At 38.5% G+C, this 16474-nt stretch overlaps 1 protein-coding gene across 2 annotated transcripts; it reads left to right on the plus strand.

Moving 5' to 3' along the window:
- The first annotated feature begins 4884 nt into the window (after positions 1 to 4884).
- LOC120547579 (interferon-induced, double-stranded RNA-activated protein kinase-like) lies at positions 4885 to 15541 on the plus strand. Of its 2 annotated transcripts, XM_039783055.1 has the most exons (17): positions 4891 to 5181; positions 6057 to 6195; positions 6354 to 6421; positions 6803 to 6976; positions 7118 to 7250; positions 7641 to 7708; positions 7804 to 7894; positions 8123 to 8181; positions 8273 to 8360; positions 8829 to 8887; positions 9038 to 9157; positions 9401 to 9529; positions 9606 to 9810; positions 12261 to 12401; positions 12725 to 12823; positions 13134 to 13196; positions 14605 to 15541. In XM_039783055.1, exons 1-17 carry the CDS (start codon positions 5075 to 5077, stop codon positions 14737 to 14739), a joined length of 1878 nt encoding a protein of 625 aa, XP_039638989.1. In that variant the 5' UTR covers positions 4891 to 5074; the 3' UTR covers positions 14740 to 15541. The 2 variants fall into 2 exon arrangements, with proteins under 2 accessions (XP_039638990.1, XP_039638989.1); XM_039783056.1 differs by lacking the exons at positions 12261 to 12401; positions 12725 to 12823; positions 13134 to 13196; positions 14605 to 15541 and adding an exon at positions 10640 to 10759 and having other exon boundaries at positions 4885 to 5181.
- Positions 15542 to 16474: the final 933 nt, after the last annotated feature.

Raw genomic sequence — 16474 nt, forward strand, 5'->3', positions numbered from 1 at the left:
TACGCCTCATATGTTAATTTAGACATTAAAGGAAATCACACACATTTGCAACCTTGGCTTGTCATACTTGTCTTATAATGGATTCTGTTTATGTTAAAGCCCCTGAAATTTGGTACATCGATTAAATATTGTATTTCTAGCCGGAAGTATGGAAAGGTCCATATGTATATACTTTGGGGGACAGCCTGGGGCCCCTAAACCACCAATTTTGTGATTTTTTTTTTTTCATTTTCAAGGGCCAGTCATGAAAATATGACATCTGCTTGTGCTGTCTACACCACTCTGTCAGTTTTCATGGCTGTAGGAGTTACATGTCTAAATGATTTTAGGGGGCGAAAATTACAACATTCCAAGGGGCAAAAAACTATGCAATAGAGCTCAACAGTCAGCGGGTTCCGGAAGTAAAAATACAATGCAATTTCTCCATTGACAATTGGAGTATAAGCCATAAAATCGTAACCGTCAATGGTAGACTTAAAACCAGCTACGACATGACTAGCGATTGTATATGCTCATATAGATGCCAAAAGTTCATGGGGCACCAACCTTGTTTTGAGATAAATGTCTTTTATTCGCGATATCTTGGATAAGTACTCCATTACCCACAATCCTGAACAATCCCAGGACTGCTGAGTTTAGTGCCCTATATAGAGCTCAACAGTCCCGCCCCTCCTCTGAGAGACCTTGTGTTCCGGAAGTAAATTTCCCATTCATTTCTCCCATTGATGTCTGGAAAAATCCGTACATAAAGAGTTTTAGACCATGCCTTAGGCTAACCAGATGGTACGTGACTCATAACCATACAACGTACCATTTAAAGTGAAAAAACGAACAGAAAATCCGAAAAAAGTCAAAGGTACAAGACTGTGTACATATCGTCGTTTCAGAGCGAAGGAACTACTCATCCCATAAACCACCACGCACCACTGAATAAAGGAAGCTACGTTAGTTTAGCTAACAGCTAATTCGGCTAACCGCTAGGCTAGCTGAGACAGCATGTAATAACTTTAAAAGACCCTGAAAATAAAACCTGAAACTGCTTTCCCCAGTGTTTAGTTTGATTTAACGTTATTTTAGACTGAATCAAGCTGTCAGCTAGCGGTTAGCCGAATTAGCTGTTAGCTAAACTAACGTTAGCTTCCCGGCGGAGGCTAACGGCAGAGGCGTGGAACAGATCGTGATTCGTGCAGTGTCGTAAATCCTCGTGACAGATCGTGCAGGCAGCTCCCCCTCCTCCCCGTCCTCACCATTGAAATATATATAAGGTCCTCACCAACATGAGTTCCACCAAAGAACTTCTAATATATCAAGAAGTTCCACTCCCTCGTTACTTCCGGCTTCTGAACTGGTTGCAGTTCCACCAGAGTTCCATATAGGGGGCGCTCACAGGCCAGTGCAGAATGAATGGGGTTCTATGGAGCTATACCCCTCAAAATCCACTTTTCTCAGGATATAATTTTTTGTCTAGTAATTTGAATGTTGCATTCGAAAGGGGATGCTAAGAAAATACACTTTTTTTTTAAAGTCGCTTTTTTGTTCTAAAAAGCCTTTTAAAATGTTAACGACGTCATATACATATCCGGCCGGAGATACTGCTTTACGGCAAGCTCTGAGTCGCTTCCTTTTTTCTCTCAAGGCATCGACAACACAGCTGACAGGTTCGGCTCTCCCTGTTAATACACGTGCTAGAAAGAGGTTTGCTGATGTTTTAAAGACCTTGCCGAAATATTTACTCTGACATTCAGGCTCTGCTTCGGATGCCGCACGCCGGGCTCTCCGACGTAATCAGACCTTCACTGACCAATCAGCATTCATTAGCAGAATGCTAGCGCGTGCGTTGGGCAACAACGACTCCCCTGTAAGAAATCAAAAGGACATAAGTACTCGTTCATTCAACTTTCGACCTATAACCCATGTTGAACTTGCAAAAACTACAATCAAATCTGAGGTTTCTCAACGACAACGGGTGAAAGAGACACATTTAGCCGTCTAGCTCCATAGAGTCCCATTCATTTTGCACTGGACCGCGATCACCCCCAGTTGAACTATGGTGGAACTGCAACCAAATTCGGTACAATGGGGCTGAATAGGGAGTGGAACGGCTTTCCGTAGACCGGCTTTGGTTCCACCCATAGACAGTCACCCATGGGATACCACCAATCAGAGGCATCACTGTGGGATTGTGGGATTGTTCAGGATTGTGGGTAATGAAGTACTTATCCAAGACATCGCGAATAAAAGACTTTTATCTCAACAAGGTTGGTGCCCCATGATTTTTGGCGTCAATATGAGCATATAGAATCGCTTAGTCACGTTGGCATGCTGGTTTTAACTCTACCGTTGACGGTTACCATTTTATGGCTTATACTCCAATTTGTCGAATTGCATTGTATTTTTACTTCCGGAACCCGCTGTGGGCGGGACTGTTGAGCTCTATATAGGGCACTAGTTGAGCTCTATTTGCTAAGCCACGCCCGAAAACCACCACAGGCCAATCGTGGCTTAGCAACCGTAACTAGGCGCAGGAGGTCTGTCAAGCTTTCGAGTGAGGGAAAACACGCCGAAGCGTATCCGATACCCGGTATCCTAAAAGTTTGGACAAGGTGGTGGAATTTGTTCCCTTCCCGAAAACCTAAAACCCAAGGGGAGAAATGCCGGGCGTGGATCAAGCAGTGTGGGAGGCCCCATTCACAACTAAATGTCGACAAGATTAAAAAAAACACCAAGCTAGATACATTTGCTCCAAGGCAAGAACACGCTAACGTTAGCTAGCTAGCTAACTCAGCACAGCATTGCTTGGAAATAATGATGGTTCTTTGTTCATAATGCATATATATTTGAACGTAAAATAAAGGACAATTCTGGCGCAAAACGAACATGGAGAATAATAACAGATGTGTACCCACTCGATCGTTGGGACATGTTTTCATGCTAATCGAATGTGTTCGTAGCTTGAAACAAGCTAGCGCGGACCGCTGATTAGTTTACAACGCTTGTATTCGGGGCACAGGGAAAGTAAAAACAAAAAGCTATTTATACCACTAAAAAGGCTCAAAATATCAGCACACTTCAACGGTAGTATAATGAGGGTCCCTAAATGTTAACTGAAGCATTGAGAAAAAGATTGAAGAAAGATATAAAGACAGTCGCGTTCTCGTATACAGGTGGCCACCGTCTTGGGAGCTAGCTACTGTCTTTCTAAATAATCTTTTTAATAAGCTGTCTGTACACTTACAATGTTCTCAATGCTTCGGTTAACATTTAGAGACCCTCATTATACTACCGTTGAAGTGTGGTGATATTTGAGCCTTTTTTAGTGGTATAAATCGCGATTTGTTTTTACTTTCCCTGGGCACCGACTACTAGCATTGTAAGCTAATCAGCAGTCCGCACTAGCTTCAAGCTACAAACACATTCGATTAACATGAAAACATGTCCCAGAGAGCGATCGAGTGGGTACACATCTGTTATAATGGTTTGTTTTGCGCCGGAATTGTCCTTAAGATGATTAAAGGCAAGACGGAGGCTCACTGACATACTTCAAAATATATTTCAGCATTTTGTTAATAGCTAAAAATATATACACAGGAGAATGTTATCATTGCAAAGTGTTCAGGCTAATGTATTGTGTTTATTCCACAAGACTTATGAATAAGCTGTTTGATTTATAATTATTAGATTATTTTCAAATTTCACTTACCCTGCTGTGCATGAACATAGCTGTTCCTCAATTTGTGTTTCCCATTTGAATGATCAGCGTATGAGGCGGCTCAGATTATGGCATGACCTATAGGCTTTAGCTTCAATTTTGATGAAATTATTCTCTAATGGGTTGGATATTATGTCGTGGATATATCCCTCGAATGCATACTGCAGTCCCTTTTGTCTTGCTCTCTCGGATATTTCACCTGTTTGCCAAAAATTACTAATTATCTCCTTGGAAATGTGTGACACCAGTGCATACATACTGTAATAGACGTGCCAGGCACGGAAGCTAGTCAGGCGTAGCAACAGTAACTAAAGTTACAAAAATATTTACTGAAATTATTTTTGATACATACATGTGCATACATGCAAGCATGCATAAGGTTTGAACAACATCTAAAATGAAAATGAAAACCTCTATCTGACGGAGTGAGCCGAATGTACCATTATTCACTTAACAAATAATCATGTCCTGGATAGTTACTTTGACAACTGGTATTGAAATAATGAATTCTATGTTGGAAATGGTTACATTTGGTGCAAGCAATGTCACACACACCTTTGTACTGAATAGACTGAATAGAGAAATAAAACATTGGCAACTAGATTTGTCATCATCTGTAAAGTATGTAGGCTACTGTTTCATTTTGCACAATTTGTGAATTTAGTGGGTGCTGGATGGTGTGAATTGGAGTCGTCTAATAATGATCTGCCTTGTTTTTACATTCAAACGAGCCTGTATATACAGGCTTGTTTGAATGTAAAAACAAGGCAGCTCTTATGGAGTGCCAAATTACCTTCATGTACCATACTTGTACAATAATTGATTCCCAAAACTGGTAAGTGCTAACTGTGTTCAGATATTAAGATTCAGCATTTCTGACATACACTTAATAGCCGATAGAGTATATTTTGTTACGATCAAGTAAGGACTAGGAAGAAATATTCAGTTGGCAGATACCGTGGCAAGAGCAAAGCAACACTGAGTTTACTGAACTCTAATCTATACTTTTGAAAAGGTCCCCACCCTGAGACAGATTTATTAAATTCTTAAGCCGAACTACACATTTCTGGAGTTTTGCCAGCAGTCGTTTACTGATGTACAGTAACTGGTTAATGGTGGCAGAGCTTTATAGTTTCGATTGACGGATAAAGTCAAACCACGTCACGTTACGTGAATATGACGTTAATAAAAGGAAATCGAAACTTAAGGCATTGGTACAAAGTTGATCTAAAATCAACTTAATCGAAGCAGATTGCGGATAGGCTATGGAGGACTATGAGGAATAGTTAAGATATGAAATGAAAACGTTACACTTTATTCTCACAGCTTTTGATTAGAACAGGAATTCCGACAGCTTCGTCATTTATGATGGAAACTGGAAACTATGTTGCTAAACTACACGAGTACGCACAGAAAACAAGATCTGCGCTGCTTTTTGAGGACCGCTCTGTTGGCCCTGTCCATGATATAACGTGAGTAGAATAAAATGTGGCTGTGTTGCACTTGGGTTATACCTTTGCGCATTATTCTGCCGTAGTTGTCGTGATGCTTTTGGATGATAGCCTCTTCCTTGCAGGGACGGGTGGCATGATTGAATGACTGGCGCTGCTATAATAAGGGTGGTGGTGACCACGCTGAAGTTGGCTTCCGATTCACAGCGTCTGATTCAGCAGGGAAACATAATTTACATTGCTGAGCGACGTGATCCTCCGTTTTTTTAACCTCTTACTGTATTGAAAGCGTGTTAGTCATTTAGGTAAATTATTAATTATGTCTAAAGTACACTTTTAGATTTGTGAAAGCTTTATTGTCTTTATGAGAACGCAATAAGGGAGAGTTCCCTGTTCTTTTTCATATGTAGACCACATTAGACCAGGTCCAGATCCAAAACCACTACACCTACTTGTCAAATCTGAACTAAATTATCCCAGAGAGGCTAAAGATTATTAAAAACACAGTTTCAGATTTGTGAAAGCTTTATTATATTTGTGAAAATGCAATTAAGGGCGATTTCACTTTTTTTTTCAGTACTGTGATACAATTCCAGCATACAGATGTAATCACAATTGAACAAGGTTTTAGTTTGGGAAATGATTACCTTACTTCCTACAGGCTGGTGGTTTGATTCATGTTAATTAATGCACCACCAACCAACCCCACCATCATCATTTACTGTAAAGTCAACTTGCCTGTGTAACAGAAATGTGACGATTCCATGACAGATTCACCCAGTATTTTATGTTAATAACTTCACCCATGAGGATGTAAATCAAGTGTGCAAATTCATGTAGTACTGCAACCTCCATTGCACCACATTCTTTCATCGTCTTTTATATTTTCTTCTCAGATTTATCGTAAGAGCAGTTCTGGATGGTAAGGCGTATCCTGATGGAGTGGGGAAGAACAAGAAGGAAGCCAGACAGAATGCAGCTAAAAATGCCCTAAAATGCTTGTTGGAGACTGAACATCAGGACTCAGTTAAAACCGTAAGATTATTGCTCCTCCTTGCTTTTAGCCACTAGTATCAAGACCAATCATAGGTCTAAAAATATATTGTGTTTTTGTCAGGTGTCACATACTCAACATGGCACAGTCCACTGTGTGTGAAACCACTGAAAATTGTCCTTTATTTTTTATTTTTAAGACTGCAGATGATAACTGTTCATCAGCTCAACTAAAAGAGGAACTTAATCATAATGTTTCTGATATCTGGTGAGTAAATCTCAGCGGCAGTGCATTTTTATTTTTAAGATAATATAAGTTAAACATTTATTGATACCCAGCAGGGAGATTCAGAAGAGCATTTTAGTAATAAGAAATACAAGTTAAAGTTACAGAGGTGAGTAAACCAGACCAGACTAATATATGATTAAGTAATGGTACTTAGTGTCTGTGTTAAAAGAGATTAATAATGATGCAACAATCAGTGTAATATATTATAGTATAACATGGTAGATTATGATTTTGTATGCAATATGAGATATAGTATAAGGTGAAAGTAGTAATATAGGTTTTCAGTGCTGTTGTACAGTCTGATGACAGCAGGTGCAAAGGAGTTCATCAGTGTGAAATAATGTCACTTGTTTATTACAGTAATAAGATAAGACGCCTCAATCTGAACTCACAGCCTTACGGAAACAAACAGAGACAAAGGGAGAAAAATACAGAGACAAATTTCATAGGATTCGTCAATCACTACTGTCAGAAAAAACGCCTATGCCATTCTTACATTGAGGAAAGGAGAGACGGCCCACCTCATAACCCTGTGTGAGTATAAATCTGGACCTCTGTAACCTGAATAGACACTACAGACACTATTGCTAACTCTTTATCGATGTTCAGTTGTAAACAGTATTGAAATGTTAACAATGATCTAAACTATTTTCTCCTTTTCCAAACACTACATAGATTTTTCTACAAAGTACTGATAAACGGTAAGGAGTACCCTTTAGGTGAGGGTAAGATTGTAAAGGAAGCCAAACAAAAAGCAGCTCAGCTGGCCTGGTCTGCTCTTCAAGAACAGTCAGACTGGGACAGCAAGGTATTTCATATTTCGTACTCCTTTAAATCAACGTACTGTACACTCAGTTGCCAGTGTATTAGGTACAGCAGCGTAATACAACAGTCTTGCCACAAATCTACCTTCATGAAGGTCATAATGTTTTTTATTGAAACTGTTTTAGAGAGTTGTTGATTTATCATTGGAGGATGCAGTTTGCAGTACTACTGTTGAACTCAAACTTTCTTTCTTTTTTATGTTTATGCATGTAGAGAAAAGATAACACCAGGCTGTAGTTAGTCATGCTTCCTAATACCAAGTGACTGCAGATCTGAACCGCAGCTACTTTTGTTTACTTTTCAATAAAATGTTTCTACTGAGGCACAGTTTTACATTAAGAAATAATTATGTCTAACATTCTATACACTTTAGGTGTCCGTCAGGTCAACAGTGTCCGAAGATGCTACACTACCTATGTTCTCAGCGCAATCAACTACCCTGTAAGGCACTTATTGTATTGTTATTACTAAAAGAGCAGCACATTGAGTTAAATACTGAGAAAGTTGTACTCATGTCTCTCATTGTATTCCCCTAGGGAGTCCCATGAATCATCATCACAAAGCACATCAATGAGCACAAGTGGATCAATAATATTCACTGATTCATCAAACCCTCCCAAGGCTCAGGTGTGTTCTCTCAGAATTGTAAAAAAAATCTCCAGGAGGTAAAGCAAAAATCTGCTTTTATGATATTTACAGAATATAGCAGACGAGTACTGTAGCTGCATAATTAGAGCAAGAAAGTTTAGTTTGGGTCCATATTGGTGGTTTAACAAGATTTTCAACAGGGCTACAGGACAGTACATTATATTATGTGGAACATGCTATATTGTAACAATGTTTTGTGAATCATAGATTCCCATAAGGTCAACTGCGTCTGAAGATGATGCACCAAGCGAGTTGTCAACTTCACTGTAAGCCACTGTATTGACCCAAGTATTAAAACAGATTGTGGAGCTTAATGCTGAAAAGGCTGTACTCGTGCATCTTATTATGTTCTCCTAGGGAGTCTCTTTCATCGTCACAAAGTATGTCAACGGGTACAAGTGGCTCAGGAATATTCACGGATTCATCCAACTCTTCCGAGGATCAGGTCTGCACTTTCTTTTATATAAAATACATATTCTTTTTTAATATTCTGTTTACTCTGTATGTGGGGAGGGCAACAGACAGTTGCACATTTCTGTAAATACAATACCAGTGACTACTTGTGATCTTACCCCACCTATGGAGGAAGTCACTCCAAATGACAATATAATACTTGGCTGTTGTCGACATGTTGCATGTCCTAGTCCTTAAAGAGTAGAACTAGGACTACTAAAAAGAAACGTAATAATCAGATCAGGGTTCAAAATGATAAATCTAGTAGCCGGGTTGGCTCAGTGGGTAGAGCAGGTGCACATATACTTAGACGTAGAGGTCCAGGGTTTGAATCAGACTGTGACGATTTCCTGCAGGTCTTCCCCCTCTCTCTCCCCTTTCTCACCTAGCTGTCCTGTCAAATAAAGGCGGAAAAGCCCAAAAAAGAAGATACATTTATTTTATTCCTTTATTCTCTTAGCATGTTGTCAAAGACAAGAATATGGGAAAAAGTCAGAATGAGACATCCATCCAGTCAAGGTATGAAAAAAAACATTAATTTGCATTTTTGCATGTGTGTTTTATACTGATATGGTCTTAAACATCTCTCCTGATAACTGATGTACAATCAAGAAGATATCTCTGTTTGTTTACCCCTTTTTGCCTAAACAATAGTGTTAATCTTGACAGGTTTACTTCAGAATTTGATTCCATAGAGAGTCTCGGCAGTGGAGGTTTTGGTCGTGTTTACAAAGCAAGAGATAAACTCCTGAAGAAGTATTATGCTGTAAAGATTGTCTGCTGTGAAGAGTAAGTATGCAGTAGTTAGGTTTCAGTCTGTGCTATGTAGCATGTGCAGTACTTGTCCAAGTACTTTGTTTGGTCTTTTTTGCAAAGCTGCTGTAACAGTGACATTTTCCGCTGGGATTAATAAAGTATCTATCTATCTATCTATCTATCTATCTATCTATCTATCTATCTATCTATCTATCTATCTATCTATCTGTCTGTCTGTCTGTCTATCTGTTTTTTTACTGATTCATTTCGGATTAGGAAAGCTCTTCGAGAGGTGGGGACATTATCAGACCTCCTCCACCGTAATATCGTCAGATACTACACATTTTGGATGGAGGCTTCAAGATACCAAGGGGAGCTTTCAGCAGGCAGTAACAGCTCTGCCCAGTAAGTAATGTACACATTTTAAATCTTAACTTTTCATTTTAAGTTAAAGGTGAGTAATTTAATCTTTTTTCTCCAGGTCTTTAGACAATTCATCGGCAAAGTACCTCTATATTCAGATGGAGTTATGTGACACCAAAACCCTTAAAGACTGGATTGATGAGAAGAACAGTCAGTCTCCCCAAGACTCCAAGAGAAGAGAACAAAGTCTCAGCATTGCTCAGCAAATAGTTAGTGGAGTGGAATATATTCACTCCATGATACACATCCACAGGGACCTTAAGGTGAGAGCAGACTCTGCAGTGTGTGGCTGGGGCAAAGCTGATATAGAAGGGAAGATGGGAACTCCAGAGGGAAGGGGAGACTAGGAGTGGGGGCAAATCAGATTTGAGGCAGACAGAACGACAATGACGGCTTCATTGCAAGATGGCTCCCATGGACCAGCCAATATGTTGATTGTACTGCCTGAGCCAGGGATAACCCAGAATAACAGATAGATGAGGTGCTTTAATTAGGTGGAATGTAAGTGTTTTGTGATGGTTACCTGACATGCCCAGCCTGACTGGAACAGTTCTTGTGGTGACTTAGCATAGGAGCTGGTCTTTGGAAACCCTGGCATTCATGGTTTTAAAAGGGGTCACGATCAATGCCCAGGGGTCTGATTTATAAACGTGGCATTTAAACGAGGCTGAAAATGTGCGTACGCCACTTCCCACGCAAATGTTGTGATGTATAATAAACAAACTTGACGGGAGAATGTGCGGTCCTCCACGCAAACTCTGACCCATGCGTACGCACATTTTGGAGACAAAATAGGAATTGGCGACCATAGATATTGTTCTATATCTATGTTGGCGACGCAGATGGTGATGTGGTGAACTGAAGTCAGACTGCAGAGAGTAAATGGGAATAACGATTACTCGTAATATTTTCAAATATTGATGCCTCACGCAAATTTTTTCACTCCATATCATCCACATTACCATGAAGATGAAATCCAGCAGTGTTATTTTCGCTTGTACTGAGTGATAACTGTTCCATAAACACCTCCAACTCAAATCTTAAATAAAAATGTGTTCTTAATATTTAATTGCCGCTGTCTCACCATCACAGAGTCCGCTACAGAAGCGCAGGAGGAGGGGATGGCCCGACTCCATGGAATACAGGATAGCATCAAATACCCTACCATTAGATAACTGCAGAACACAGTGTAAATAACTAAATATCGGTCTTTAAAACTGTGCATATATCATCAAATGTCAAAGTCTGAAAATATAGCCGTTAAGCTCTCGTGCAATCGTTACCCTTTATGTCCTCGTTATCAGTCCGAACTTTAATACTGTTTGTGACAAAACCTGCTTGAAGAAAAGTGTGTTTACCTATTACACTTTATTTCATCTTCAAATTGTATCTCTGGGTGGGGGATACCACTAGTTGATGCTGTGATTTTGGCAAGGTGTTAACAATCACAAATTGTTGTAAACATATAAATACTGCGGTGACCCTGTGCGTAATGCTGCATGATGGCACTGCTGGCCCTGCAGGAGGACTAACCCCAATGGAAGAATCAGGAGAAAAAGAGACTTCAGGGACCATGACGATGACTGGATAACATGCCGATTTAGATTCTCTAAAGCTCAGCGCTTGGATTTATGTACTGAATTGGGTCCAGTAGAGAGGGGCAACGCACAGGAACCGTGCCATCCCGGTCCAAATAGGCTACAGGTCTTCGCCACTCTGGGGGAAACCGTCTGTTTCCAGAGGGAAATATCAGACAGCTAATTGTTTAAAAAAAAATATTATATTATATATAATCTTCAACTTTATCACTAAGGCTTGTTTGGATATAATATATAGTTTTGTTAAATCTTATTATATACGTCTGGTATATCGATGCTGTCCCCGAGTGCTGTAATGCCTGCCGTTTTGGACGTATTATTAATACATGTAGTTATAGATCAGGGTTCCAGACACTGCAAGAAAAGGCCGAAATTATAATTAAATTTGCAGCAATTCCTAAACGTCTGACAAGTTTTTTTTTTGCTTTTTCTCTGCACTGCCAGTGTCATTCATATACTGATCAGCATTCAAGAGGTGCTTTGCATTGACTATTTATGGTTAAAAATGGGCGTGTACAGAACGCAAAAAAAGAAGGAAAAAAGTTTACGGAATATTTTGAGCTGGCTGGAGTTGTGACAACATTTTTCTGCTTTGTAAATGTTTGTTTACATAAACTCATGGTGTGTAGTTTCTATTAATTTTTTCTCGACTTATGTCAAATTCTGGTCATTTTCTAAGGCCAGTATTACATAAATCCCACCAGAATATTAATCTTGGTAGGATGTAGGAAGCTTTTGACATTTTTAGACCATCAGGTTAAGACACCCTAGAACATACTACTACCTGTACATTAATGACATTTACATTAGATTTAACTTAATAATAGTAATAATAATAAAATAAACAATGCCATATTAGAAAAATTTAACATCATTTGATTATTTTGTGATTAACTAGATAAAGACAAGGCAATTACTGTAATTCATCAAGACCAATTTCTAAAACCCAATGAAAGCCACAAGCTGAAAGATGAAATTAGATGAAATGCTGGTTTCAAACATAGACCTTTTTATAAATCATTTCCAGCCGTTACTTCACTAGTTCATGTGTTACTGCTCATCACGTGAGTAGCTATATGTTTATTTGTTTACATTTTTTTCTGTTCAATGTTAAGCCTGAAAACATCCTGTTTGGGCTGGATGGAGTAGTGAAGATTGGGGACTTTGGTCTGGTCACCAGAGATGATGTTGATGACTCTGCATTGATGGACAGAACAGAGAACGAAGGAACCACATCTTACATGGCTCCTGAACAAGTGAGATGGTCTTTACTGACAATACATTTAAATTATTCTGTATTATTGTGTTAACAAATATGTTCTTCTAATGGGCTTAATCTGGTAGGCTACCTGTATGCCCTTTCACACTTTATTCTCACCTATCGTTACTGTTGGCAGTGAGAGCTGTAAAATCAAAGTTACGACTTTTGTGCCAGTAGAACAAATATTCAACTGAAAGCTGATGTTTCATTTACCTCATGAGCATAACTAGTTAATATTTCATGATGATTAATGAAAGGATTACTGTATGCTGCTGAAATGTCTTTTGTCAATACTGTGTTTTTATTCTGTCCCAAAAGAGGGAGAAGAACTATGACCGAAGAGTGGATATATTTGCTCTGGGCTTGATTTACTTTGAACTCCTTTGGAAACTCTCTACTGGCCATGAAAGAGGAGTGGTGAGTCATTCATAAACAGAACATAACATTGAGTGTTATTATTGAAATTTAACAAATGACTTGCCACAACAATGTTACCATATTATGTAGGCTTATTATAAACGAATAAGAAACCAGCTGGGTATAGACCATTAGTTGATTATTCACAATATGGTATGTAGCAAAAGCAATTTACTGTAGATAGCAGGTAAGATGAATCTTTAATCTGTATTGTTTTTTTTTTTCTTTTATTACTTTGTAACGCTCAACAGCATAATTTGAATTATTAGTAAATTTGAGGCTAACTGTTATTTTATTTCATGAATACAAGGTTTGGAATGATGCCAGAAGTCAGAAGCTCCCTGAAGATTTTTTACAGACTTTTCCCCAAGAGGTAGATTACCATATTCTTATTATCCTAACCGATTCACTTCCACAGGGTGCTAGTACGTATTGATGGTCACCAACAGACCATGGTGGAATGTACCTAAGTATATTTACGCAAGTACTGTACTTAAGAACAAATGTGAGGTACTACTATATTTGAGTATTTTCTTCTCATGCCACTTTATACTTCACAGGGAAATATTTTACTTTTTACTTTACTACAGTTGGTTGACAGCTTTAGCTACTAGTTATTTTATGAATATGATTTTTGCACACAAAACAATAAAATGTAATAGTATAGCTAAAACTAGTAGTAGATGAATCGATTGACAAAAACGTAATTGGTAACTTTTTAAAACTTCATAGTTGCAGCTTCTCAAATGTGAGGATTTGATCATACATTTCTTTTAATATTTTAAATGTATTTTTAAATAATTGTTAAATAAAAAATAATTAAATGTGGCCTAATGGTTGGACAAAACGAATGTTGTGATGGTCTCACTTTGGAATTTTGGTATTTGTGAACATTTATTATTTTTGGGGTTTTTACAAACCACACAATCAGTCGATTAATGCTGACAATAATCAGCAGATTCATCTATAATGAAAATAATCACTAGTTGCATGCCTATACAAATAGTTAATAATTAGCTCCACCTCAAACAACAACAGTAAAATCCTACATTTACATTAATGCATGAATAATACTGATCTAATGATATAAAATATAATAGTTTTACAGTCACAGGGGCCATGTATATGAATTGAGTACTTTTACTTGTTAACTTTAAGTAAATCTCATTGATAATACTTACATACTTTTGCTTAAAGGTGCTGTACATTAAATACAAAACAAAATTCAGTCTGGACTGTGATTGCCTCAAAACAGCTCTCATCAGAGTTTGATTGACATTCAGAATCTGGGTCGGGATTGGCTGTGCACCTCTGACATCACAAGCAAACACAGAGGGTGCATAGGTAAAATAGCGGCGGCTAGGACTGTGAGTCGCTAGCTAAAAACCCCACTCATTAGCTAGCTAATCGCCGCGGCTCTGCACTGCACACTACCTGGGCCGGGTTCCCGTGGGAGAGCAGTGCTCACACAGCGGTTACAGCTGATCAGCAGATCTTAAAGGCTCGAAGGGTGAAAGAAAAACGGTGCTGCTATATTAATGTTCTGAATGTCATTTACAGCACCTTTAAGTAAGACAACAGTTCTCCATCTCTAAAGCCTGGAGAAACAAGACTGCTGCTGTCTGTATGTGAACAATGTCAAATATCAAGCAGCACAGATAACACTATTTTGAGAAGATATCAATCTCAGTTTCCAAAGTGCATAATAGTGTGGAGTGGAGCTTCATCAATATCGTATGATAGTATTTCTCAGTAGAAGTTGTTTTTGTTGTTTTTTGCAGAATCAAATCATCAAGTGGATGCTGTGTGAGAAGCCAGAAGACCGACCCGATGCCAGTATACTGAAGGCAGAGCTGGAGAAGTGGGCTAAGACATTCAACGTGCAAAATTTGTGTCAGGAAAATGCAACTGTCTGATTATCAAAAGCATTAGTGACAAGTCACAAGCGGGTATGGAAATCTGGCTCTTCTGATGCCTGTGATTTAATCAAATTATCTGATATACTGGTGTTAATATGATGTTAGTAATATTGTATGAAACTGGTTTAAAATGGTTAACGTACTGCACTTTTATAGTGCTTTACCTGGGACTTTAACTCACACTCCTATGGCAATGGACGACAGTTTGGGGTTTTGCTCAAAAGCACTTCAAGATGCAGACAGGAAGACAAATCATTAACCATGCAATTGATGAACTACCTAAGAAGAGGGCATAACATTATGGGTTTTGTATTCAGGAAACGAAACATGAAATCAAATTTTATCATGATTTTAAAAAGTAACTGACATGAAATCACATCTGTCCAGCTTTTGTCCGAAATAATCATGTGCCGGCAATTTCTGCGTCCACAGTTTACAGTTTATTCTATGCTGAAACTCGTTAAATGTATTGTTTAAACTTGTTTTTCTCATTAATTTACTATTAAAAACTATAATGGAGCAAATATTGTTGCGATGAATTCAGGGATACTGTGATGAATGAGTGCCTTAGTTCCCATTTACTTTTCAGTGATCCATTCAGTGATGTTGATCACAGTGCATTGTCCCAGAAAAAAAGCAATTAATGTTAAACTTAGAGTACTTCACAGCATTCATTATGTTATTATGCAAATTGATGTGGGTGATATCACAAAATGGGAGTCTTATCTGATACCAGTATAACACGGTCAGAATCACCAATATTGATACCAATACTTTAATATTAAAACTGTCTGCAGTACCATTATGTTTTTTTTTTCTTCATTAAAAGGCTTTTGTATAATGTTTCTTTTAACTCTCCTTTGTTAATGATTTAATCACATGCATGTTGACAAGACAGTGTTGATGGTCAATGCAGATTTTGTGAACTAATGAAGTGATGGCTGCACACAACAGCAGCAAAGAAGCAGAGAGAGCATGCATTAAGTATTTATGTGCACACAATGTGAAACTGATATTCAAATCAAGACTAAGTAACACTAGTATTGATACTAGTTATCAGCTAAATTGATTCCAACATTGGTTATCCCAAAGGTCAATCTATACTTGCAGTCAATGCCTTATATCCTTTCTGGATATAAACAACAAAAGGCAACTCATGAAAAGGGTTAGAGAGGCAGGAAGTTAAATGGGGCGGATTTAGTCTAGTCAAGTGCGCACTGATGCAGATATGCACTTACCACACTGGCTGTCTGCGGTGTAACAGATTAGTTTGAAAATGGCCTGGTCTGGAATGAAATTGATCATGGGAATCCATTTTTAGGGTTCAATATCGTCTAAAATATAACTCCTAGACTCAAGGACAAAACAATGTACAATGGATCCAAATGATTGAATGGCACAATAATATGTTATACTTTTGATTGCTGGCCCTTGAAAATGGAGAAAGTGCAAAATTGTTGGTTTTGGGGCCCCAGACAGTCCCAAAACCACCTACATCTGTCTTAATGGGACGTTTGAGTGCTTCGGTTTTGTCACCTTTAACTTCCAGTCTGGAAGAAAAGCTGAGCCATAACTGTAGCCAAACCCTTCTTCTATCATATAGACAGATCTGTTACCAACCTACTGTACACCGTCGTAGTTCAGGAATAGCTTCACCACAGCGCTCACCCAACTCGACCTTATCAGCTGACACTGGCATGTAGGTCTGTTAGTGGTGCAAAAAACAATCACA

Source organism: Perca fluviatilis, chromosome 19 (genome assembly GCF_010015445.1).
Source record: "Perca fluviatilis chromosome 19, GENO_Pfluv_1.0, whole genome shotgun sequence".
In the NCBI taxonomy this organism is placed as follows: domain Eukaryota; kingdom Metazoa; phylum Chordata; class Actinopteri; order Perciformes; family Percidae; genus Perca; species Perca fluviatilis.